The sequence below is a fragment of the Carassius auratus genome, chromosome 22 (genome assembly GCF_003368295.1).
Source record: "Carassius auratus strain Wakin chromosome 22, ASM336829v1, whole genome shotgun sequence".
NCBI classification, from domain to species: domain Eukaryota; kingdom Metazoa; phylum Chordata; class Actinopteri; order Cypriniformes; family Cyprinidae; genus Carassius; species Carassius auratus.
This window is the reverse complement of record NC_039264.1, coordinates 27,938,076-27,960,757: the sequence shown is the minus strand read 5'-3', so window position 1 is coordinate 27,960,757 and position 22,682 is coordinate 27,938,076. Positions and strand designations below refer to the sequence as shown.

At 37.1% G+C, this 22,682-nt stretch overlaps 1 protein-coding gene across 1 annotated transcript in view; it reads right to left on the bottom strand.

The window, feature by feature from the left end:
• Positions 1-3,697: 3,697 nt before the first annotated feature.
• LOC113040225 (rho guanine nucleotide exchange factor 18-like) overlaps positions 3,698-22,682 on the bottom strand; it is a 41,868-nt gene continuing 22,883 nt past the window's right edge. The window contains exons 17-31 of the mRNA XM_026198548.1: positions 21,895-22,020; positions 21,691-21,808; positions 21,359-21,613; positions 21,092-21,168; positions 20,830-21,008; positions 20,670-20,743; positions 19,558-19,740; positions 19,270-19,416; positions 18,320-18,438; positions 16,753-16,815; positions 16,441-16,488; positions 14,035-14,508; positions 6,586-6,910; positions 6,384-6,497; positions 3,698-6,264 (exon numbers count right to left, since the gene is read on the bottom strand). Coding sequence (XP_026054333.1) covers positions 6,119-6,264; positions 6,384-6,497; positions 6,586-6,910; positions 14,035-14,508; positions 16,441-16,488; positions 16,753-16,815; positions 18,320-18,438; positions 19,270-19,416; positions 19,558-19,740; positions 20,670-20,743; positions 20,830-21,008; positions 21,092-21,168; positions 21,359-21,613; positions 21,691-21,808; positions 21,895-22,020 — 2,448 coding nt within the window. The 3' untranslated portion in view covers positions 3,698-6,118. The remainder of the gene's footprint in view (positions 6,265-6,383; positions 6,498-6,585; positions 6,911-14,034; positions 14,509-16,440; positions 16,489-16,752; positions 16,816-18,319; positions 18,439-19,269; positions 19,417-19,557; positions 19,741-20,669; positions 20,744-20,829; positions 21,009-21,091; positions 21,169-21,358; positions 21,614-21,690; positions 21,809-21,894; positions 22,021-22,682) is intronic.

The following is a 22,682-nucleotide window of genomic DNA, read 5'->3' as shown; positions in this document are numbered from 1 at the left end:
CACAAAGCTCTTACGTTATTAAGGGGAAATAAATGCGACTAGAATTCTAGTCAAAAGCAGGGCTCCGCGTTAGCTGTGACTAAACTGCTAACATAAAAATCTGCAACAATAATTTAATAATTACTAGACTATTTTCTCAGAGCTGTATAAACTCAGAATGAAAGCAATTCTGGTAAAAAGTCCGAATTGTGAGATGCCAAAATGCGAGATACAAATTGTGAGGAATCTGAATTTGGAGAGACTCGTAATTGTGAGAAAAACGAATTGTGATAAAAAATAGCAATTTATTTTTATTCTATAGTGAAAAAAACTGAATTATGAAATGTAGACCCAAATTTCAGAGATCAGAAGTGCGAGATATAAACTCAGAATTATATAAAAAAGTCAGAATTCAAAGTTTATAGCTCAAATCTTTTTTTTCTCAGAATTGCAAGATATAAACTCAGAATTGTGCGATGCATATTTAAAATTGCGATGAAAGGACCTCTCTCTTTTCCATACTCGAATCCAACATAATCTAGGACAAGCATTTCCTGCATGCTATAGCAAATGTGTTGCAAGCTACAATGTTGAATCAGGGAACAGAGGACTCCTATTAATCAGTTAAAGCTTTGTGAGTGAGCAGTTTGAATCATACTCCCTCACTGAGCGAGTCACTTTTTGGTTACACTTGATTCAAAAAGAGGTGGAAACAGTCAAGTCAGCTTTATTTATGTAGCGCTTTAAACAAAATACATTGCGTCAAAGCAACTGAACAACATTCATTTGGAAAACAGTGTGTCAATAATGCAAAATGATAGTTAAAGGCAGTTCATCATTGAATTCAGTGATGTCATCTCTGTTCAGTTAAATAGTGTCTATGTATTTATTTGCAATCAAGTCAATGATATCGCTGTAGATGAAGTGACCCCAACTAAGCAAGCCAGAGGCGACAGCGGCAAGGAACCGAAACTCCATCGGTGACAGAATGGAGAAAAAAACCTTGGGAGAAACCAGGCTCAGTTGGGGGGCCAGTTCTCTGACCAGACGAAACCAGTAGTTCAATTCCAGGCTGCAGCAAAGTCAGATTGTGCAGAAGAATCATCTGTTTCCTGTGGTCTTGTCCTGGTGGTCATCTGAGACAAGGTCTTTACAGGGGATCTGTATCTGGGGCTCTAGTTGTCCTGGTCTCCGCTGTCTTTCAGGGATGTAGAGGTCCTTTCTAGGTGCTGATCCACCATCTGGTCTGGATACGTACTGGATCCGGGTGACTGCAGTGACCCTCTGATCTGGACACAGACTGGATCTCGTGGCCACGGTTACCTCGGAACAAGAGAGAAACAGACTAATGTTAGCATAGATGCCATTCTTCTAATGATGTAGCAAGTACATCGGATGTTATGTGAAGTGTTCCGGTTCCAGTTTACCTAATTAATGCAGCCTAAAAATCCTTTAACGGATTTGGATATTAAAAGCATATAAGTATGTTATGTGTATGCCAGGTTAAAGAGATGGGTCTGTAATCTAGATTTAAACTGCAAGAGTGTGTCTGCCTCCCGAACAATGTTATTTAGGTTATTCCAGAGTTTAGGAGCCAAATAAGAAAAGGATCTGCCGCTCACAGTTGATTTTGATATTCTAGGTATTATCAAATTACCTGAGTTTTGAGAAACAGCTTACAGCAACTGTCATGTGGTACGTTAGTGTGACCAAAAAAAATAAAATAAAATAACTATTATTATTATACAGGACATTCTAGTTGTTCAAATGACAAATAAATATAAAAACATATTCAAAGTTTTGTTGCATAATGGTATTCTGAAATAAATATGGATAAATATGGCACATCAATTACAGTGATATCATCAAATTAACCAATCCATATTTTATATTAGCATATTACATTACACATAATACCTACTAATTCAGTTGTCTGGAGCACTTATTAAGCGTGACTAATTCTTCAAATTGCCAGTTAGATTCTGGTAACTTTCACAGCTATAGGAGAGTAGCCAGCAGCCTGAGCTTTGTTTTCTTTAGCGGACAGAGGTCTCTTTGCAGAAAATAGCTACAATTAAAACCGTGACGTGACTACAGACACTTGTGAACCAGACAGGGGTTGTCTCGTAGCCCAGCGTCTAAAATTAGCCAAGCACAAGACAAGACGGAAGACAGAAAACCATTTCCAAAGACAAAAGTCAAAGACATCATCTGGTACAGAGTTGCTGGACGCGCGGCTGTCAGATCCGGATTGGATAAAAGGAAAACCACAACACCTGAAAATAGCCGTGTTCCGCCACAGCACTGCAATTAGCATGGCCTGAGAGACGGACACCAGGTCCTGTTAAAAGTTGGGCTCCGTCTGTTTTCCTGTGAGAAACGGGCCCAGAATCAACAGACACAACACGAGCAGAAAGAGAGATGGAAATAAAATCATATTGTCCGAAGATACCGCCTCGCAGAGAGCTTAGAATAACACCAGCACTGATCACTGCAGCGCTTTACATGCTTTTCAGTTTCCTCTGTGGTCAACTTAAAGTGCAAGGTATAAGCTCTGTTCATAAACGGAATAGTACCGTAGTACACAGTGTATATATACATATATATGTATATATACATATATATATATATATATATATATATATATATATATATATATATATATATATATATATATATATATATATAAACATATTCAAAGTTTTGTTGCATAAAGGTATTCTAAAATATTCCGCCTTATTTTTTACCTTGTAGGTGCGAGACTTCCGGTTTAATTAGCCTCAAGCCATTAATAGCGACACAACTGCCTGATCTTGCACACTGATATTTCTTTTAGTATTTTAATACCTTATCTTAATAATAAACACACGGGTTTGTGGTGTAAATATTTCCAGGTTACAACACTGCAGTTTTTTAATGAATCAGAAGTCTCGCGCATTTGAAGATGATGAGAAATAGCTTACTTCTGCATTGAATAATAAGGTGGATACTGGGTATTACATATAAAAGATACTGAGCACTTTTTCTGGAAGTTGCGACAATAAAAATTGCATTGTTGTGAGAAAAAAAAAAAAAAAAAAAAACGCAGGTAAGTCACATTTTATTACTATAAGCAATAATGTCAAATACCTTAAATAAAATTAAAGGTTGAAAGATTTTAAACGCTATAAACATGATTTAGTTCCCCTCACTCAACAAGCAAACAAAAAAAATCCTTTAAACGCACCTATTCAGACAGATACGTATACAGTAATCAGATCAGAAATGAACCGTATGAAGCAAACGTAATTTATTGGTCAGTTCATTTCAGACGATAAAAAATGCGACTCATATTCTGGAAAATATGGTTAAAACTGTACATTATGAATTTGTAGACATTTAAAAAAGCAGTATCCCACATTTGTCACATGACCTTGTTATATTACGCTTGATCAGTTAAGTGGCCACCAAGATATTTCGCACATTAAACTGTTTTAATTTTCCATAAGAATATTGTAGGTTTTTGCAAATAATGAGCCAAAAAATACATTAACATTGCACTTACTATGTTATTACTAAATCAGCTTTACTGTTAATTCGTTGCGAAGGAAACGGAAGGTCGGGTTGGGCACACTGCATTGTGGGATACAGTATTTAACGAACTGAGCTCTTCAAAAGTTGTTTTTTCTATACACAGATACAATGAGATTTGAATAGGAGTAAAGATTCAAGAGTCAGATTTATTCCCCACATATTTTATTACTAAAATGTCTCTAAAGGCAGCAGTTTTAAGTGTTCACAAGTTTTTCTATTTTTCTCCGGTAGAGTGAGTACAATGCTGTGGTAGAAAAAAAAAACTGGCCTTGCGTGCTAAAAACTTAAGACACAAAACATCAGAAATATTAACACTTGAGGTCCCCCTTAAAGTTTGCTGGTATTGAAAAGTGGCTAGTGTAACTGGAAACAGAAAAATGATAGTTTTTAGACACAATTTGACAACAATATTTGACAATAAACCGTCTTCACATAGCAATAACATCGTAGAATTATCTCGTACAATCACAGACACCAAGTAGCTACAGTCACGATGAATGCCGGCCGAATCAAGAGACAATTTTAAGCAACATGATGATGTTGTTTTTTAACTCACAGTGGAACAAATCAAAGAAAACAATTCATTCTGCGATAAAGTGCGCTGCAGCTAAAGGAGTGAGACAAACAGCATTTAGTCACTAACTTCATTATTAGGTCATCGACATCATGTGACGTACTATTTACACATCATTGAGAGTCAAAACCGATCTGCTACAGTGTGAAAATATCCTTTCACTTGCACCACGGAAAAGCTTCGGACTAATATCAAATCAAGCCGTTTTTATAAACTTAGCATCAAAAATACTTCTTCCATCAAGTGGAATAGGTGAATCCGAAGGTTATCCAAAAGCAATGCATTATGGGTAGTTATCGAACTGAAAAACACTAAATGACAGATTAATAAAAATAAAAAAAATAAAAAGTGCCTACAAATTAAAACAAACAAATTATACCCAAACAATCCAGCTGTAATTTCAGTGGTCACATGACATTCTTGCATAATATCAACATCTCGTTTATGTTAAAAGGAAACTCTATGTACAAAATATACATATAAGTCACATGGTCGCAGGAAACGGACATCAGAGATACACGTTATTTTCAGAGTGGTTTAAATCCTAGTTTTTGGCAGCATTACTCTGAAATCCACAGTATTATGTCACACATGCCGTTTTTGTGGTCAGCTTGAGGACAGAGGAAATGCTTGATAACTTTAGAGACTTAATTTAGACATGGAATGAAATGAATGTGGGTCATAAGAAAGTAGGAAATGCAAAAACGTGAAATGTGTTTAAAGGAAACCTGATTAAGACGACGCTTTCCTTCTCGAATGTGGATGGTAAGGAAACCAATTTAAGATTTTAAATCAATTTTAGAAATAAAAACTGACTGTATATATCTACCACAATATTTAAACATAGTTGGCACTAATCTTAAATGGAACGGTGTACATTAATGTCATATTTTATTTTTTTCTCCTAAAAGTTCTCAATATCTTAATGCAAAAAAACCCCAACCATTTTAAGTACTGTAATACAGTAAAACACTGATCAGACACCGCAATTGTTTGTTAATTTTATCAAACATTAATTTAAAAAACTAAAACACCAACAATAAAGCAAAAACACTACCATTTAAAACAATTTAAATAATAAAAATCTTTGCAGAATGGCATTGAAAACGTTAGGAGAAAATGACATTAACATGATAGCATAACGCAAACATTTTTCGGGGTGAATAACGACCTGGACATTCCTTAATAGTTTTCATGAGATTCAGTCGTTTGTATTTTAGCCATGTCATGTCTTAAATTGACTTTTTGATCATTTGGAAAGATGAAAACATGGTTCATTTATCATTTAAGACATTTGTATCCTTCGTCTGATTTCTATTTGAGTAATCTCAAAATACTCCATTTGGAAGATCTCCTAACATATACATTAATAACAGAAGAATAGTTAATAAAATGTTGGATTGTCTTCATGTCCACTGCTTAATTTTTATTTTTATTTTTTTGTGAACATTTGGTAGTAATCTCTAAAAAGATGCCACATGAATAAAATGACCACTGAAATTGAGTTGGCTTTTGTAAAATCAACTAATCCAAGCTGAGAGTTTACACAGTGTGCAGTCAAAACTGACTTACATTTTTTTAAATGTCAACGTATGCTATTTTCCATAAGCAAAAATGTTCCAGTGACCCAAAAATGAAACAAATTCAACAGAAAACAGTTGTCCCAAATAGTTTTCAATGAAATGGGACATTACCGCTGTGCAAAACTGCTTACCACAACTATAAGCAACCTAAAAACATCCATTCGTCCTTCATGTCGCCCGTTCGTGCTACAGAAATGTCCTTCACCTGAAGCTGTCCGTCAAAGTCTTTGGGTTTTCTGGACAAACACGGAGCCTTTTTTCACATTAACTAAAGCACATTTTTCTTTGTCGTAATTTACAGGCTTCAATAAAATTGTTAGTTGTTAAGACTTGGAGGATTAAAATGTGCTCCTTAAGTAAAACATCGTCTGAAACATTAGCCTAATGTCTTTGCATCCCATTGGACGCCTCAGAAAAAGATAATTTCCTCCTTGGTGGCTTCGTCGGTAAGAGTGTACTGGATGGTGGGCTGGGAGGTCTGCTCGTGGGATTTGAGGACAGCGGGCTCGAGGCTAGACTGGGTGTCCGTATGCACATCTGGAGGGCTGAGGGAATCTGTAGGGGCGAGCAAACCAAACAACAGGCCTGTCAGCTGGGCCTAATGATTGTTTACACAGCGGGATACGGCTCGTTCAGGCTCGGCCGGGAATGTCGGGTGCGGTTGTTTGTCTTACCTGAGTGCGAATGTTGAGGTTGGTAGGGGCTGACGGACCGGCGTGCTTTGTGACCTCCGTCCGAATCCCTCGATGACAGCTTGACGGGCAGCATCTGCTTCATGTCAACAGAACCTACGACAAAGTGAAGATGGATTTAGGAAATGGCAAATTCGACTCCCAAGGAACGTTTTTTGTTGGTCGCAAACAGACCAGTACTAACCCCGACTGTCGGTGCGGTGTGAACTCTTGCCCTTCACACTCTTCTCCTTGCCTTTGCTGAGGGCGGCGAGTTTGGTCGGTATCTGCTGCTGGACGCCGCCCTGCTTGTGCAGCTGGTTTGTGGTGCTGATGAGATGGATGGGAACCTCCGTCTTGGCGGTTAGGGTGCTGCAGGAGCTCTCACGGCGCGACTGGACTTCGGGACGCTCCAGGTAGTCGGCCTGGGATGCGGAGAGAGATCCCCGCAGGTTTGATTTTTTAGGAAGCTTCTGGTCCCGAGCTCCGCCGAGCAGCAGCTCACCGTTGAAGCTGGAGGAACTGGAAAGCTAAAAACACAAAGTGAAATGCAAATGTTAGCACTACATGTGGTGAATGTCTCCATCCAGTCATTAATGAAACACTGCCAGGACTGACGTATGTGATGGATGGATTTACGAAATGGATTAACGAACAATTGAGTTGAACGCAACGAAATACACAGCAATATTCGCAACAATTCATACAAAAATGGATTTACGAACAACTGCAACCACTTACAAAATCGTTTATGGAAACATTAAACATGACCGCAACAATATACTGTGCACAATGAACAACTGACTTAAATTCAACAGTTTTTAACGCAAGAACTGATTTGTGAACGTGAAACATGATGATATACAGAATAACAGATTTACGAAAAACTGAATAAATGCAACATTTTACACTTAACAAGACTGGAATAACAAATGGCTAAGTTGAACATGACATTGTACACAACAATAAAAAATGGATTTGACAATTGGACTATATGTCGTAACTTCCACAAGATTGGATTTACGAACAATTGAGTCAAGCATGGAAAATATACACAACAGATTAATGGAAAACTGAATTGAATGCATCAGCAATTTACCAAGTAAGAGCTTTACAAATGTTGAACCAAATTAAACAATTTAGATGAGAGTGGACTACAAGAGAATCAAATACGACAAATTATAAAATAATGGATTTCTGAAGCATTTATATTCATAAGAACGCCATTATTTACACAAAAATTTGTTCTGTCTGTTGGAAAGATCTAAACTGTACAGGAAACCATTTTCACGTAATTTGATGCACTGACCTCAATGACACAATGTATGTGAAATGGATTTATTAATGAGTAAGAACGTACAACAACTTTACAACAATATTGTTGCGTTAAATCACTTGCTCTTGAACTGCTTCATGTTGTTCTTCATTACTTTTAAATTTCTTTGGACAAATGCATCCTTTAAATGAATAAAATCTTAAATATTACGGGCCAAAAAGTTTAAGATGCACTGTCTGCATTTAAATTACTTGTTTTGTTTTTTAGTCAGCTTCTGAAGATCAACTTCCATTTTTGAGCATGACATGCAGGAAATGCCGAGATAATGTGCTGTGCAGGAAATCCAGAAGACTTTGGGATTTACAGGACAAAGCTAAATTTAAAACACATGCTGCTTTGTGTGCAGAACAAAGACGTTTGATGTGCTCTTGAGCACACTTTGTCAACACAGGCATAAAATGTAACACAAATTGAAGACAGCTCCACATGAAAGGACTAAGTTAAGCATGAGGTAAAGATTATTAATGCACATCAGCAGCTAGCAGTAACTTTCCATCCAAAGGATATACTGTACAATGTTCGGAGGGAAAGTTCACATGGTGCAAGCAATACTTGCTCAAGGGCCCATGGGTGATTATGCAATTTTTAGGATGCACCTAAGAGCGAACCTTGAAAATGTACGCAAGGAGTTCAAATAATTAACCGTGATATTACCAACACCCTAAGTTCGTGGAAAAAATGTGATAATCATAAGTGTTTATCACATCTACAGTACTTAAAGCTGTGAAAATGGCCAATCTTCTCCACGCCTCAAAGATGTAATTGAAACTAGCGCCACCCTCCTCAATCTGTACATTATGCTTCTGAAAGTCCCAATTACACCCACCAATTTCCATAATTTCACAAAAAATGTGGTTAAGGAGAACATCTAAACACTGGGAGGTGTTCATCATCTAGAGCTGTGGTTCTCAACCATGTTCCTGAAGCCCACCCAACAATGCACATTGTGAATGTCTCCTAAAAGGTGTCCCATCGGGCTTTTTCACTTTTACAACTTTAGTTAGTGTGTAATGTTGGTGTTTGAACCGTTTGTTCGTACTACACTGCACTTCTTACAGATAGTGCGAAGTCACAATGTCTCTAATTTAAATAATCTCCATCCACGGCCAATGCCTGGTTGAGCTGTGCTAGAGAAGAGAAAGAAGAGCAGCAAGTTGTTGTCATGTCAATGAGATGCCGTTTCTTTCACCTTGGTTCCAAAACCCCTTAAATTAGTTTTTGCAAACGTTCTGCATGATCCTCTTGTTCACAAATCTTCACATAGGGTGCGTCTCAAACAGAATCCAGTCACTGCTAAGTATCCTGGATCACTGCATACTGGGACAGTCATTTCTCAATTTCAGTTGGCATGATTACGTACAACGTCAATGTGAGAGTCAATATGCATTGTGGGATTTTTTTTGGGAGCGAGCGTTCCAGTGCACTGGAAGGATTCTGTTATTGAGACAGCCCTTAAAATGATCGACTCCCTGATCAGTGCCCTGACTGCTGAACTACCAAGTGGATTGAGATAAACCCAAGGTCTTGATCGGACAGAAATGTGTATGACAAAATTGACGCCATTGTAAATATTAACAGCTGAGTAGATTAAATTATGGTAAATGGTGTTACATTTCCGGAACATGCTCCAAGTGGTTCCCCAATCACATCACACTGGGCCAGCTAACCAATCAGAGCACATTTTGTGTCAGAAGGAGGGGTTTCACAGAAACAGTAGGTAAACAGGATGTTTGAGACAGACTGGGAAGAGAGGTACTGCAATAATGTAAAATATGTGAACAATTAAGAGTGATCCATCAAAATCAATCAAAACCTATAACAGTACACCACAAAAACCAATTCAAATTTGTTTTAACAGGATCCCTTAAATCACTCCAAGACTTAAAATGGGCTTCTAGAGCCATACTTCTGAATCTGTTCAATAAGCTTCTTCAAGTCATAATTGCAATTTCCAATTTCCATCATCCTACAAAAAAATTATATATATATATATATATATATATATATATATATATATATATGCATATTTAACTCAATCATCCAAACCTAATCAAACACAACTGAATCGACTCGGCAGCTCAGTTAGTAGAGACTCCAACACCTGATCGGTCAGATAAGGAAGACATCCAAAATGTGTAGTGTTGGAACAGGATTGGGAAACACTGATCTAGAGGTCGGAAAAGGCTAAACTTCTCCAACTGGCCCGGGGCAACATCATCTTGAACCATCACACAGCGTGGCCTTTGTGGAGCACAAGTACTTTTCCCAAACGCTGGAATCCCAGCACAGATGCTCCATTGTTTCCAGTCTTTAAGGTGCCTTCAGTAAATATAAGGTTTCCAGAGCGTTAAAAATGCGAGGGGTGTGCAAGATTTTCGGCACAAAGACTTGATTGACATCACATAAACAATTAAGATTGGCCGAATTCCAGCGCTGGTATTAATGAAAGGGTGCTGGCAGGTAATTATACGTTGAGGTTTTCCCAACTCAAGACTTCCCTGGATACTTCGAGCACATATACATTAGCTGTGCATGGGCTGGTCGGAAGGGCTCGCTGCTGAAAACGTGGCTCTTAAATCATGGTGCTAAATACCTGTTTCTGAAGGGTTGTTTTGGGTGTTTTTACCTCACGACGAAGCATCACAAATACAGACTCCCTGGAAACAGGAATGTGGAATATAAATCTTTCAAAGGTAAAATATACTCGGCCATAAAAAGTTGCTTTCTTTGGAACTAGAGGTCAAAGTTGAGCATATATGAATGAGAGAGAGAGAGAAAGAGTGGAGCACATGAAAGACCGAAATTCGACGTTATCTGAAGAGCTGAGCCATGGTTTAACATCAGGAAGTGACTAAGACGGTAACAAAAGAACAGGTCAAACAACCCTCAATATATCTGTGATTAAAGCTGACAGCGAGATGGATAATAAAACAATACAGCGCATAATAAAACTAGTCGAGCGAACGGTGGAAATGCTAAACATAGACAAACGACCCAATTAGGAAACCGTAAAATTGTAGTGAAGTCGTAAAAAACTACATTGGCATATAACATACCTCTATGTTTTGATTCTGATTCTTTCTCTCAACTAACATTTAGTAAAAATCATTATTAGGTCGTAACAAATTCACTTCTTTGAAGCTGGAACTTTCTAAACAGATTGAAAAGCATATGCTTTCATTTCTGCACGCCATCATAATGAATCTCCTCAATATGGGATTTATTTGAATAAGGTCTGTAGCCTGGCACCACGGGCAGACGGTTACTATGTACTGATAGCCGTACTAACCTGAGATAAGCCGAGATCACAGGAAATCTGACAAGGACGGACATGACCAGACATGCCTCCATGACCTCGAATACACACAATGAACAACAAAGCGGTGGCAACTTACTGTCAGAGGCTGTTTGTTTCATTATAACATTTGAGAATGCTATATGCAAATGATTCTTAGCCTACTTTACTAAGAAAGGATTAGGACGGTCACCTCTTGGGCTTTTTGATTGAGCTTGAATAGTAAGCTTATCTAAATTTATGGTTTTAGTGGTGGTGACAAAGGGAATAAATTAGAGACTTGCCGTCTCTGAGAGGGTGTATAACATGACAAAATGTGTAACAGTATCTGAATGTCCAAATTAATTTCCGGTACTACAGCCATTAAAGCTGGGCTTTTCTGACAAATTCACAGACTAGACAATTAATGTCAGAATCTAAAAACAGTGATTATCAGTTAAACTACACATGCAGAACGACATCTTTAGCTGCACCTGGTGCAACAGTGTTGCATTGAATGTAAAAAAATACAGTAAAAATGGAGAAAAAAAACACTAGTATTTTTAAATTTGTTTTTTTTAAAAGTCAGTAGAATTAGTAATAATTATATGCATCAAAAATAAGATTTATGGTCATATTTGATAGATAATTAAAAAATATTTGGCCAAATTGTGCAGCCCTACACACCTCAAATCTCACGACTTTTTAACTGGATTTTAAATATTAATCAATCACACATTTTAACAGAAAAATCTGAAATTAAGTTAGATTTTAAATATATGATAAATATTAGAATAAGTGGTCAACCGATTTTTTTTTTTTACAGCCGTTGCCGATATCTTGGAAAGCAGGTGGCCGATTTGTTTAATTCATATAAATGCGTATTTGATTAATGCTGATGGCAAACAAGACGGTATTATAATGTTTGCCTTTCTATTACGAATAATATAAAAGCAATTGTTACAATACTTTCAGTATACATTAATTCCTTTGTTTAACCCTTCTATCCGATCTGATTTATCTTATTATTAGACAGACTTCTATTTGTATTTAGACAGAACTGTTAACAACGACAGTAAACAAGAGAGAGAGCGTGAGCACTTTGTGCTTAGGCGCTGCCGCTCTCAGCGCTGTCAAAATAAAAGTCTCGCCTTGAACACATCGACCAAGCAGAAAAACTATTAAAAATAAATAAAATTTTAAAAAAGCCAAATATCGGACAATATATCGGCCTTGGCGATATATTGGTCGGCCACTAATTAGTATTGTAATTTTACAGATGTACTATAAAAATGTATAACCTCCTTTGCTTTGATGTAAAATATTAATGTTTAAATCAATGTGTTACTTGCAAATTTCACAAATATTTACAAAGAAACGATAAGCAATTTCTGAGTGAAAAATATCATACACCTTTTTTTTTTTTTTTTTTTTTTACAGTGCATGATCTTAAATCATTATGATATAAGGCTTCCTTAAGATTTTGTCCTTTAGACAATTCATTAACTAGTTGATTTTGAAAATATGCCATCTCTCACATCCCTACATGCTATAATAGTAGAAAAAAAAACTTTTTCCACAAGTGCTGAATCATATTCATCTGTAACGCAGCAGTGCAAACACACACACACCCGGCTGTGTCTGTATGATTTTGGACCATAAACTTTAAATGCACATTCCTTCTTAATATTATAAAATGATGAACACTGATGCTGATTGACCCTGGCTCGATTGCGTTTCGCTTGGTCACTGCCTATTAAATCGCTAACGTCACAGCATTACAGCCATTAGGAAAGTTCCCAATTTCTGTTAGCTCCACACGCACGGATGAACGAACGCTGAAAGACGCCTTGTCCGGCTCCTTAGACGTCCTTTTCTGAGTAATCGGTCAAAATAAGAGGGTTAGTCATCAAGTACGCACACGCGAATGGACAGACAGGCCACGGCGCTCAAATGAGTTTAACGTGATTGAAGGAAATCATGAAAACCCATGAGTTTGATGAAAAACAGATGATGGAGCCAGTCAAACTGTGTGCAAATGAGCAAGAAAATGCTAAATGCAACGTACATATTTCTATTTTCTAAAGAAATTGTGGTTATTTGCCCAATGTTTTTAGTGTGTTGTCATCTCTGGGATGGTTTCGGTACTGCTTAGAGCTAGAAATCGCACAATATGTGGCTTTTGTTATACGCTGTTTACACAGAGGCTGGCTTTTTTTTGTGAGCCGGTTTATACTGTTCAAACAACACTTGTCCGAGTGTCTGTTTTTTTCCCAGAGAGCAAGCTGGGTAATCTGGCAGGCTCATTGGCAAACAGGTAGGGCAGGGTGGCAGGTAGATTAGCAAAGCCACTGCTATGTAACCTCACAGTGCCACATTGTTCCCTCTGATTGTACTGGTACAGCGGAGCTGAAAAGAGAGCGTGGGAAAGGCAGATGCTCTCAGCTGGCACACCTACACATACAATTTTAATAACATGTGGCACTAAAAAGGAACACAGAGGTCACATCGTGATAATTTCATATAAGCCAGCTCCTATTTCCAGCACATAATTATTTGAACAACAACAAAAAAATAATAGTGTTGAAACCTTGCTGATGTGTAGATTCTTGAAATTGGAAATAATGAGTTAAAACGTAAACTGAGAATAAAAAGTAATTATTGTTAAGAGGCTATGAATAGTTTTTTCAAAGAGAACAATGAAAGATGATCAGAATGATTTCTAAAGGATCATGTGACACTGAAGAATGAAGTAATGCTGAACACTCAGCTTTGCATCTCAGGAATAAATTACATTTTAAAATACGCATTAAATTATAGTAATATTTCACAATTTTATGATTTTTACAGTGTTATTTTATCAAGTAAATGTAGCCTTAGTGAACAGAAGAGAGAGAGATTGGATGGTTTTGATTATTTGGATCTATTTAGTAACCTGTGAGGCCATCCAAGAGAACCAAGGATTCATGTGGGGACCAGTAGTAAGTGTAACATTATAATGAAGTGAGGGATGTGGAAACAACTACAGTCAGGAGGCATCTCACCTGTCCAGCTTGCTGTGCATTGAGTGCTGTTGGCACAGTGTTGTGCTTCTTCAACTTCCTCTGTTGCTCTAATCGCTCTTTCTCTTTCTCAACGACACGCGTGGACTCTCTCAGCCTCTCCAGGTCTTGCTGGTACGTCTGCCTTTGCCTTTCGAGTTCCTGCCTCTCCTCGGTCAAGCGCAGCTCCAGTCGCTGACACTCCTCCTCTCGCTCCTTCAGCCGCTGCTCGGCCGCCTCTGCCTGCCTCCGCTGCTTCTCCCGCTCACGTTCCCAGCGGGCCTGCTGCTGCCGATGCTGGCTCTGTAGCCGCTGGAAGTCAGCAAGCTCCTCGCGGTGCTTCTCCAGGTTGCGCTGCTTCTCCTGCTCCAGAAGCACGTCTGTGCCACGGTTCCGGCTGCCGGGACGCTCCCGCTCGGCGGTGAGGAGAGAGGCCCGCTGGAGCTCGATGTGGCTGTCCTGCTGAGAGATTATGGCCTGAGGGGGGAAGGAGACAGAAAGGACTTGATGTTTGGATAGCTGTTAAGAGCTTCCTGGTAACTAAGGCTTAGTTTAGAGCTTCAGCTGCTTGGTCTTGTATTTGCTCAAACATGATTTGTGTACTGTATTGTAAGGAGCTTTGGTAAGAAAGTGTCTGCTGAGAATGTAAATTTAATGCAATGCAAACAGAATGAAAGGTTAAAGAAAGAAAGCAAGCAACTTAGAGGACAACAGACAGAAAGAGAAAAAAGATTAAAAAAATAAGTAATGAAAGGTCAAAAGAACAAATAAAAGCGTGAATGAAGAAAAGGACAAAACAGAAAGAATTAAACAAAAACCAAAAGAATAAGACAAAGAAAATTAAAGGATAAATAAAAGGCCAGATAAAAACAAAAACAAAAGAAAGAACAGACTGTCAACAAACGAGAACAAATGAAAGACAAAAACAAAACAAAAAACTAATTGAGCAAATAAACAAACAAGAGAGTACAACAAAACAGAAAAATAAGAATGAAACAAATAAGAGAAAACAAAACAACAACAAACGAAAAGAAAAAATAGAAAATGATTAAAAGAAAAAAAAACTGAAAAATAAGATAAAAGATAAAAGGCTAAAAGAAAACGGAGCAAAAATGAAAGCAAATGATAAACAAAAACAGAAAAAAGTAAAGAACAAAAACAAAAAGAACAAACAAAATGAAAAAGACAACAAACTAAGAATAAAACAAACAAATTGACCGAAGACTGGGTTCTGTGTACTTTAGTGTCCAATCGTTTTCAGTTTTCAAATGCTCCAGTGTGTATTTATGTTTCAACTCTGGAGGTTTCTATCTTCAGTGTCTTTTCACAGCACTGATCAACAGCCAAACGCTGACATTTTTCTGTTGATATGAATGCAGTGGCTAAGTGTTTAAGCTAAAACCAACTCTATGCTACAGCCTTGTTCAGTGCTGTGCAGTCTCTCATTATAACCAACAAAGTGTGACATGGTGTAAATCAGAGATTCATTGAGCAGTGTAGAGCTTCACTGATTATAACGGAGCTTTCTGAGATTGTGACAAACTGAAATAAAAACAGCTTTATAATTATTATAAAGGGAGTGCTCTTTGCACGCTTCTTGCTAATCAAAGCTGTGTTAATCATGATGCTTAGAGGACCAGTGACATACTGCAAAGATTCGTGCATTTATATGTGGATGTCACTATCAATGGAGAGGGCAAAAATATTTAAAAATAGATGTACATTAAGGCTAGGTTCTAATTTCAGTTTTGGTTTTCAGCATAGCTTTTAAAAATACAACCATTGTTTTTTACTTTTTATAATTTAGGCATTTAGCAGATGCTTTAATTCAAAGCTAAACTGTATACTGTTTTTTACCAGTATGTGTGTCCCCTGGGAATTGAACCTACGACCTTTTGCACTGCTAACACAATGCTCTACCAGTGAGCCACCAGAACAACATTTTTGGTATGGTTAAAAAATGAAAAATTAATCAATGGATGCAAAAGTACATGAAAGAAAACAGCATAAATGAAAAAATGAATGACAGAACAAATGAGAATCAAAAGAACCAATAAGAGCAAATGAGAACCTAAATGCAAAACTGACAGAAAGAAAAAGAAAATGATAAAAATAATGAGATAAATAAATAACAAGAGCAAATGAAAGACAGATGGAGCAACAAGAACAAATTTAAAGAAGGAGCAAACAAGCAAATGAAGAATAGGAACAAATAAAAAAAGAAAATAAACAGAATGGACTAATGAACACAAGTTATCTAGCTCTTGTTTAACCACAATTTTACGAATGTTGTAAACATCTGAGCAAACAAATGACCACAGCCTGAGGAACCTGCCGATCCTGTCATGATTACAGGAAGTGTGTGGCTGACGTTATGAGCGAGACATGAGTGCGGTCATTCTGTTGTACCTGTAAACTGTACAGCCTCTGGGACAGCTGCAGCACTCGCTCATAGAACTGGAAAAACAGGAAGACAAGGGCAACATTACTGGCAGGATGATTCAATATACACAGATTATTCATTATTCTCACGAGACACAACGCCACATTCCTGCCAAGTGAAGTATCGCTGCATTAACTGACGATTAGGTGCGGTGAATGCAAAGGTTACCATTTCAAATATGTATCGAGCAGGGTGTGAGAAATGATATGCGCCTTTTATCTCGTGGGAAACAAAGTGAGACATAATCACCTCAATCCTAATCCAGTGTGCGCGCTTACCTCTGACTCTGGAAATGGACAGGTGGAACACATTTTGTGCAAGCCAGGTGAAGAGGCCTCGTCCTGGGAGAGACGACAGATCGAAATAAATTAAAAACAGTTGTCTGGATTTATTCATGCATATTAATGTTTCATGAGAAAAGCCCTAAATTAAGTTAATTCGAAAACATATTAAAAGATTATCATGGTAGATGAGTAATGCATTACTTTATTAGAGTTAATTATAGTAACAAACATTAACTCCCATTTCCCTGTCAAACGTGGACTTTTTTCCTGTTATACACTTGGGGGCGCCATTACGCATCTCCTGAATGAGTCAGAAACACAGACGAGGAAGACACAGAAACGTGTGATCTCATATGTAAGCAGAAGCATATGAATCATAATGCGATCATCAACAATCAAAAGCCAACAACAACAACAGAAACTGTCTTATGTTAGCGAGTGAAATGTCAATCCAGGAAGAGGTTAAAGGACTGTGGAGCTTTGGGAGTGATCGAAGCCATCTACTTCATCTTTGCTTTGATTATATAACAGAATATGACCCTGATGTAGTATTTGATAAAAATTGTTTTTAGCTCTATTTGTATTTTTTATTTAAACTTTTTTTCAAATTTTTTTTATGAAGCTTACTTGCACTCAAGTGTTGAAAACAAAGAATGCTTTAAATTTTTTCTTTTTGTTTAAAAGTAGAGCCTCTGTTTTTTTATTTTGATGTTTTGCATGTTCAGATATTCATAAAACAAAATATTTAAATTTTAGTGAAAATGATCAAAAATGCTGGCAGTAGCTGGCTAATGTTTTTCCAAAACGCTGGTGGGGAAAGAGTTAAAGTATAATGCACTATTTATTTTCTTAAATGTTTTATATATATAATATATATATATATATATATATATATATATATATATATCATATTTTATTAAACCAACTATTTTTTATTAATTCCACTGTTAACACATTAAACTACTAAAAATAGTGTTAAAATAATGTAAAAATGTTATAATATTTTATAATCTTGAAATGTAAATAATATTTTACTATAATTACATTTGCTAATAAATGTTTAATAATAAATAATAAATGTTTAATACATAAATACACACTAATATACAATATCAATTTTAATATAATAAATACATAATATAATATACAAACATACTCTATATGAGTGTGTATAAACATTACTATATAATGTAATGTGAAAAATATTGTTTTAAATTTTAGATTTTATATACATATATAATACCAACTACAAAAAAATAAAAAGCTACATTATTATAAACATTAAATGTAATTATTAATTTTATATAAATGTATATAGATAATTTATATTGCTAAATATATATAATTATAAATTGTAGATACTCTTATACACATTTATTAATATATTTTAACAATAATAATATACCAAATAATATAACCATCATATAATTGCCAGATCTATAGCCTGACAATGACTAGTGTGACAGTTTAAAATGGACAGAAGTGATCTGATGTCATTCTCGTTTAGTAAACACGGCCATGTTCTTGTCATCTGTGGGCCTGTGTGAGTGTGTTCTCTCACCAGCTCGTCCCGGTCCTGACATGAGTACACCTCTTTGAGCTGCGGATCAGAGCTGGCACGTTGACTCCTGTCCCTGGACCTGCCGGCCGCTCCAGCAACCTTCTTCTTAACACTGCCGTCTGATTCAACACACAAACACACCTGATTTACAACTTAAACTGGAGAGGTACAGAGCAGACCTGCACATGAACCGCACAAACCAACCATATACTGTAACAGAGGGGACTGTGAATAATTAACAAAAAATAACAAAAAATTAAAATGCATGTATTGCACTGTAAGTGGCTTTGGTATGTGTCTGGTAAGAATACAGTGAAAACCGAAAGCAAGCCAGAAGGAAGAGAAAGAAAAAACCAAGGTCAGAGAACAAACAAACAAATGAAAGCATCAACGTTAAGAAACAAAATAATAAACAAACAAAGAAACAAAATCAAACAAATCAAAGAATGAAGGAAAAGAAAACAAAAGAGTGAAACTAAATAATAAACAAAAGGTTATCATAAAAACAAAAAAGGGAAAGAAAGAACCAACAAAAGACAAAAAGAGCAAACAAATAAAAATAGCAAATTAATAAAAAAACAGAACAAACAAAAGAAAGGAAAACAAACAAGAGTGACAAGAACTATAAAATGAAAGACAAAAGAACAAAAGACAGAAAAAAAACAAACAAAATTAATGAAAAAAGATAGCAAAAAAATTAAAGAGAACAATAAAGGAAAATCAGAAATGAAAAAACAAAACAAATTTGAACGCTATATGGGAATATTTAATGTGCTATTTTGAACTATGATTTAGATAGCATGCAAACTGGGAGGCACAGCCTTTAAAATATGCGATGAATTTGGATAAAAAGATCTGATATTATGCAACGAGTCATACGTTAAAATACTGCCAACTAATCTCCATTAATGTGAGTGTAAAATCAGTGTCTAAACACATGTATCTCTTACTCTTAGGCAGTATGCTAGGAGTGCTATCATATCCGCCGAAGGTGTCCGCTCTGCGTGGGAGCAAACTCAAGGACAGACTCTGGTTCCCCTCCATCTGTGGAGACACATCCCGAGCTAAAGATGCAAGGAGGTTCTGCAGGTTCTCCACTACAGAAACAGACAGATATACATTACACAATATCTACACTGAGCTCTTAAATCATCTCGTTTGCTACCAGGTGCAAGATTACATCATGACACCCATGCATAAGACAAGCGATTCATCAGGCCATCAACATGACATGTTACCTTCAGTAATGGCTCCTTTGAGCAGCTGCTCCCCCTGCTGGAGGTCCGAGCAGTCGCCCCGCAGCAGCAGACGGCGAGAGCTGGCGTCCTCTAAACCGGCCACAGATTCAGACATCTCTGCAAACAACTGCAGCTTCTCCGTGAGGCTCTGCACAATCTGAGCGTCCTTCAACGCCAGGCGATCTACAGAAAAGAGTCGCAGAAGGAGTTTATTTGTTTGTGTATTTGTTTGTCCAGCTTCTCATGGCGAGAAATATTATGGCTGAATTTGATCATGTTTTTATAATTTATTTTTGCTAAAAACCACACAACTATATTGGGCTTAACTTGTTTAAAAATGTCCTCAAAAGAGTCGTCGTAGATGGAGTAAAATATGTTAAAGAGACAAAATCACTGATAGTAGTATTATTTACCATTTTTCAACAAAAGGACATTATAAATCTAACAGCAAAACATAATGCAAGAAACAATCTTTAGTGGAAAATGTGATTTTATTACAGGATTTTTTTGATGAATTTGTCAACAGTATTAATTCATAAATTTTTTGTAACTTTTTTTTTTATAACTAATTTTGATCAATTTAATGCATCCCTGCTGAATAAAGGTGTGTTAAATGTCTTATAAAATATAACGAAATTAGATCAAGTATAAATTACACATTTTATGAATAACATACGACATATGACATACACATTTATATAAGTTTATATAACTACATATTTTTATATTAATATATTTACATTATATTTAGTACTCAAACGTTTAGCATGTGAGTATACACACACACACACACACATACATATATATTCTAAATATAACTATATTAATATAATAAAGTAAAATTAAATATATAAATATAATTACTATTAATATTAACTATCAAGTTTAGTAAATTATAGTATACACATGTATATTATATTAATATTACAAGCATTTGCACTAAATATACTTTTTGACAAAAGGGTTTGAAAGGCTTCAGTATGAAAACACAACTGCGCCCTCTAGTGACAAAAGATTATTTTAAACTTCATAAAAAAACAAATCACACAACATCAAAATGAGCAGAAAAACCATGAATATCATTAGGAATCAAGTTATGTGTGGCGTTTTACCTTGAAACTCTCGGAAGCGGGCGACTCTGGCTTCCTCTTCCTCGCTAAACAATCTCTCTTCTATATGTGGGCAGCTGATGGACAGGAACCGAGGAGGAACATTTAAAAAACAATGCAGACAGAAGTACAGACACAAATGTGATTATCGTCTGACACAGACCTCTCCACGGCCTGACGGATGTGGGTGATCCACGTGATGCGGTCTTCTTTTGAGGCAGTGTGGATTTCATACATCTCCGGTTCGTTTGAGGAGGCACAGATGAGGAACATGGCCCTTTCCTCGTGCGCCACCTCACGGACGATCAACTTCTGCAGTGAAATAACGGATGGCTTGTTGTCCTAACAGGAAAACAGCACAGATGAGTGTGTTAACAAACAATTTATCTTCTTGTATAAACCAAAAACAAAGTTCTCACACTTACCACATTGGAGAACACGTATCGCTGGTCCTTTTCTTGCAATAAGACGAGAACATCAGTAAGAAGGAGAGCTAGAATATCTGCAACAGAGCAATCACACATTACAATTGTGCAACAAACAAACTAATGTGTATGGAGCCCCTAAGGGGGACAAAAATATATATAAAAATGGAGAAAAAAATATATTTTGATGCATCTGCGTTCTCTGTCAAAACGAAATTCCTTGATGGGCTCTGTACGTATGCATGGGTATTAATGCTCTCATAATACCTTTTAGTCGACCAGATGCAGATTTCCAGTTGACCGTGCCCTCATACAAGAGCTTGCGGCGCCCCTGAGAAAGGTCCTCCTTCCGGAAAACGCGTCCATCTTTGATTTTCCCAAGGGACTTGGACTCCACCTTGGAGGCGATGTCCCTGAGCCGTGCTTCCTTCTCGTAGAGATTGACCTGTGCATCCACCTGAACGATGACGTCTTTGATTAGACTGAGAGCCTGTGCCAATCCTTCATGTTCCTCTGTCCCTGCTGCAATGAGAAGAAAGCGTTTAGAACCTTGCAGATCCATAATATCTGGATCATTTCAGTGGACTTCAACGACCAACCTTCTGTGTTGTGCAGGATGCGCTCCACAAGAACAGGATACTTTGTGATTCGCTGCGTCACCAGTAAGATACACTCTGGAACGCCTAACCGCCGCACTATTGGCAGACTGCTCATTTTCTAAAAACAAAGTAAGAGGACAAAATGATTTAAAGCAGCGCTGAGGACAACCTGGCAAATGTTAGCCAAATAAGATCTCAACATACTCTCATGAGGTTCTGGAACTTCTTGTTGCTCTGCAGCTGCTCTTTGTAGTAGTTGACCGCTTCAGTGTGCCGACTGCAGAAATCCCCATAACTTTCCTTCATTCGCTCTCCAAGCTCTCCGGAAAACTAGAAACAGACGCAAATAAAACTTCCTGTTTCTTACTTCCTTCTCAGTGTTTTCTTCTTCACACTTCCTGTCCAACATAACATGTATGAAGCAAGAAATGAAAACAGGAAGTGGCCAGGACGTTTAGTCCAGGAAATGTGAAGCCGGAAGTGTAAAAAGAGGAAACAACATAGGAAATGCAGGGCAAAAGGTGTAACTAGGAAGTATTACGACAGCATGAAGGCAGTGGCGAAAGTGTGAAAACAGGATGTGGGAAGCAGAAAATGTAGGGAAGGAAATGTAGCTAGAGGATGTAAAACAGGAAATGTGAAGCAGGAAGTGTAGGCCAGGAAATGTGAAGCAGGAAGTGTAGGCCAGGAAATGTGAAGCAGGAAGTGTAGGCCAGGAAATGTCAAATCAGGATGTCTGAAATAGGAAGCGCAAGACAGGAAATATGATAGGATATGTATAAAGCAGGATATTTAGGGACGGTGTCAAGGAGGTATTCCAACAGCAGGCAATGTTGGTGAAAAGTGGGGAGGACAGGAAGTCTGAAGGAGGAAGTATTAGGGAAGGAAGTGTGAAGCAGGAAGTATTATAAAAGCAGGAATTGTTGTAGTGTAGGGCAAGAAATGTAACAACAGAATGTTTGAAGCCAGAAACGTAAGACAAGAAATGTGAT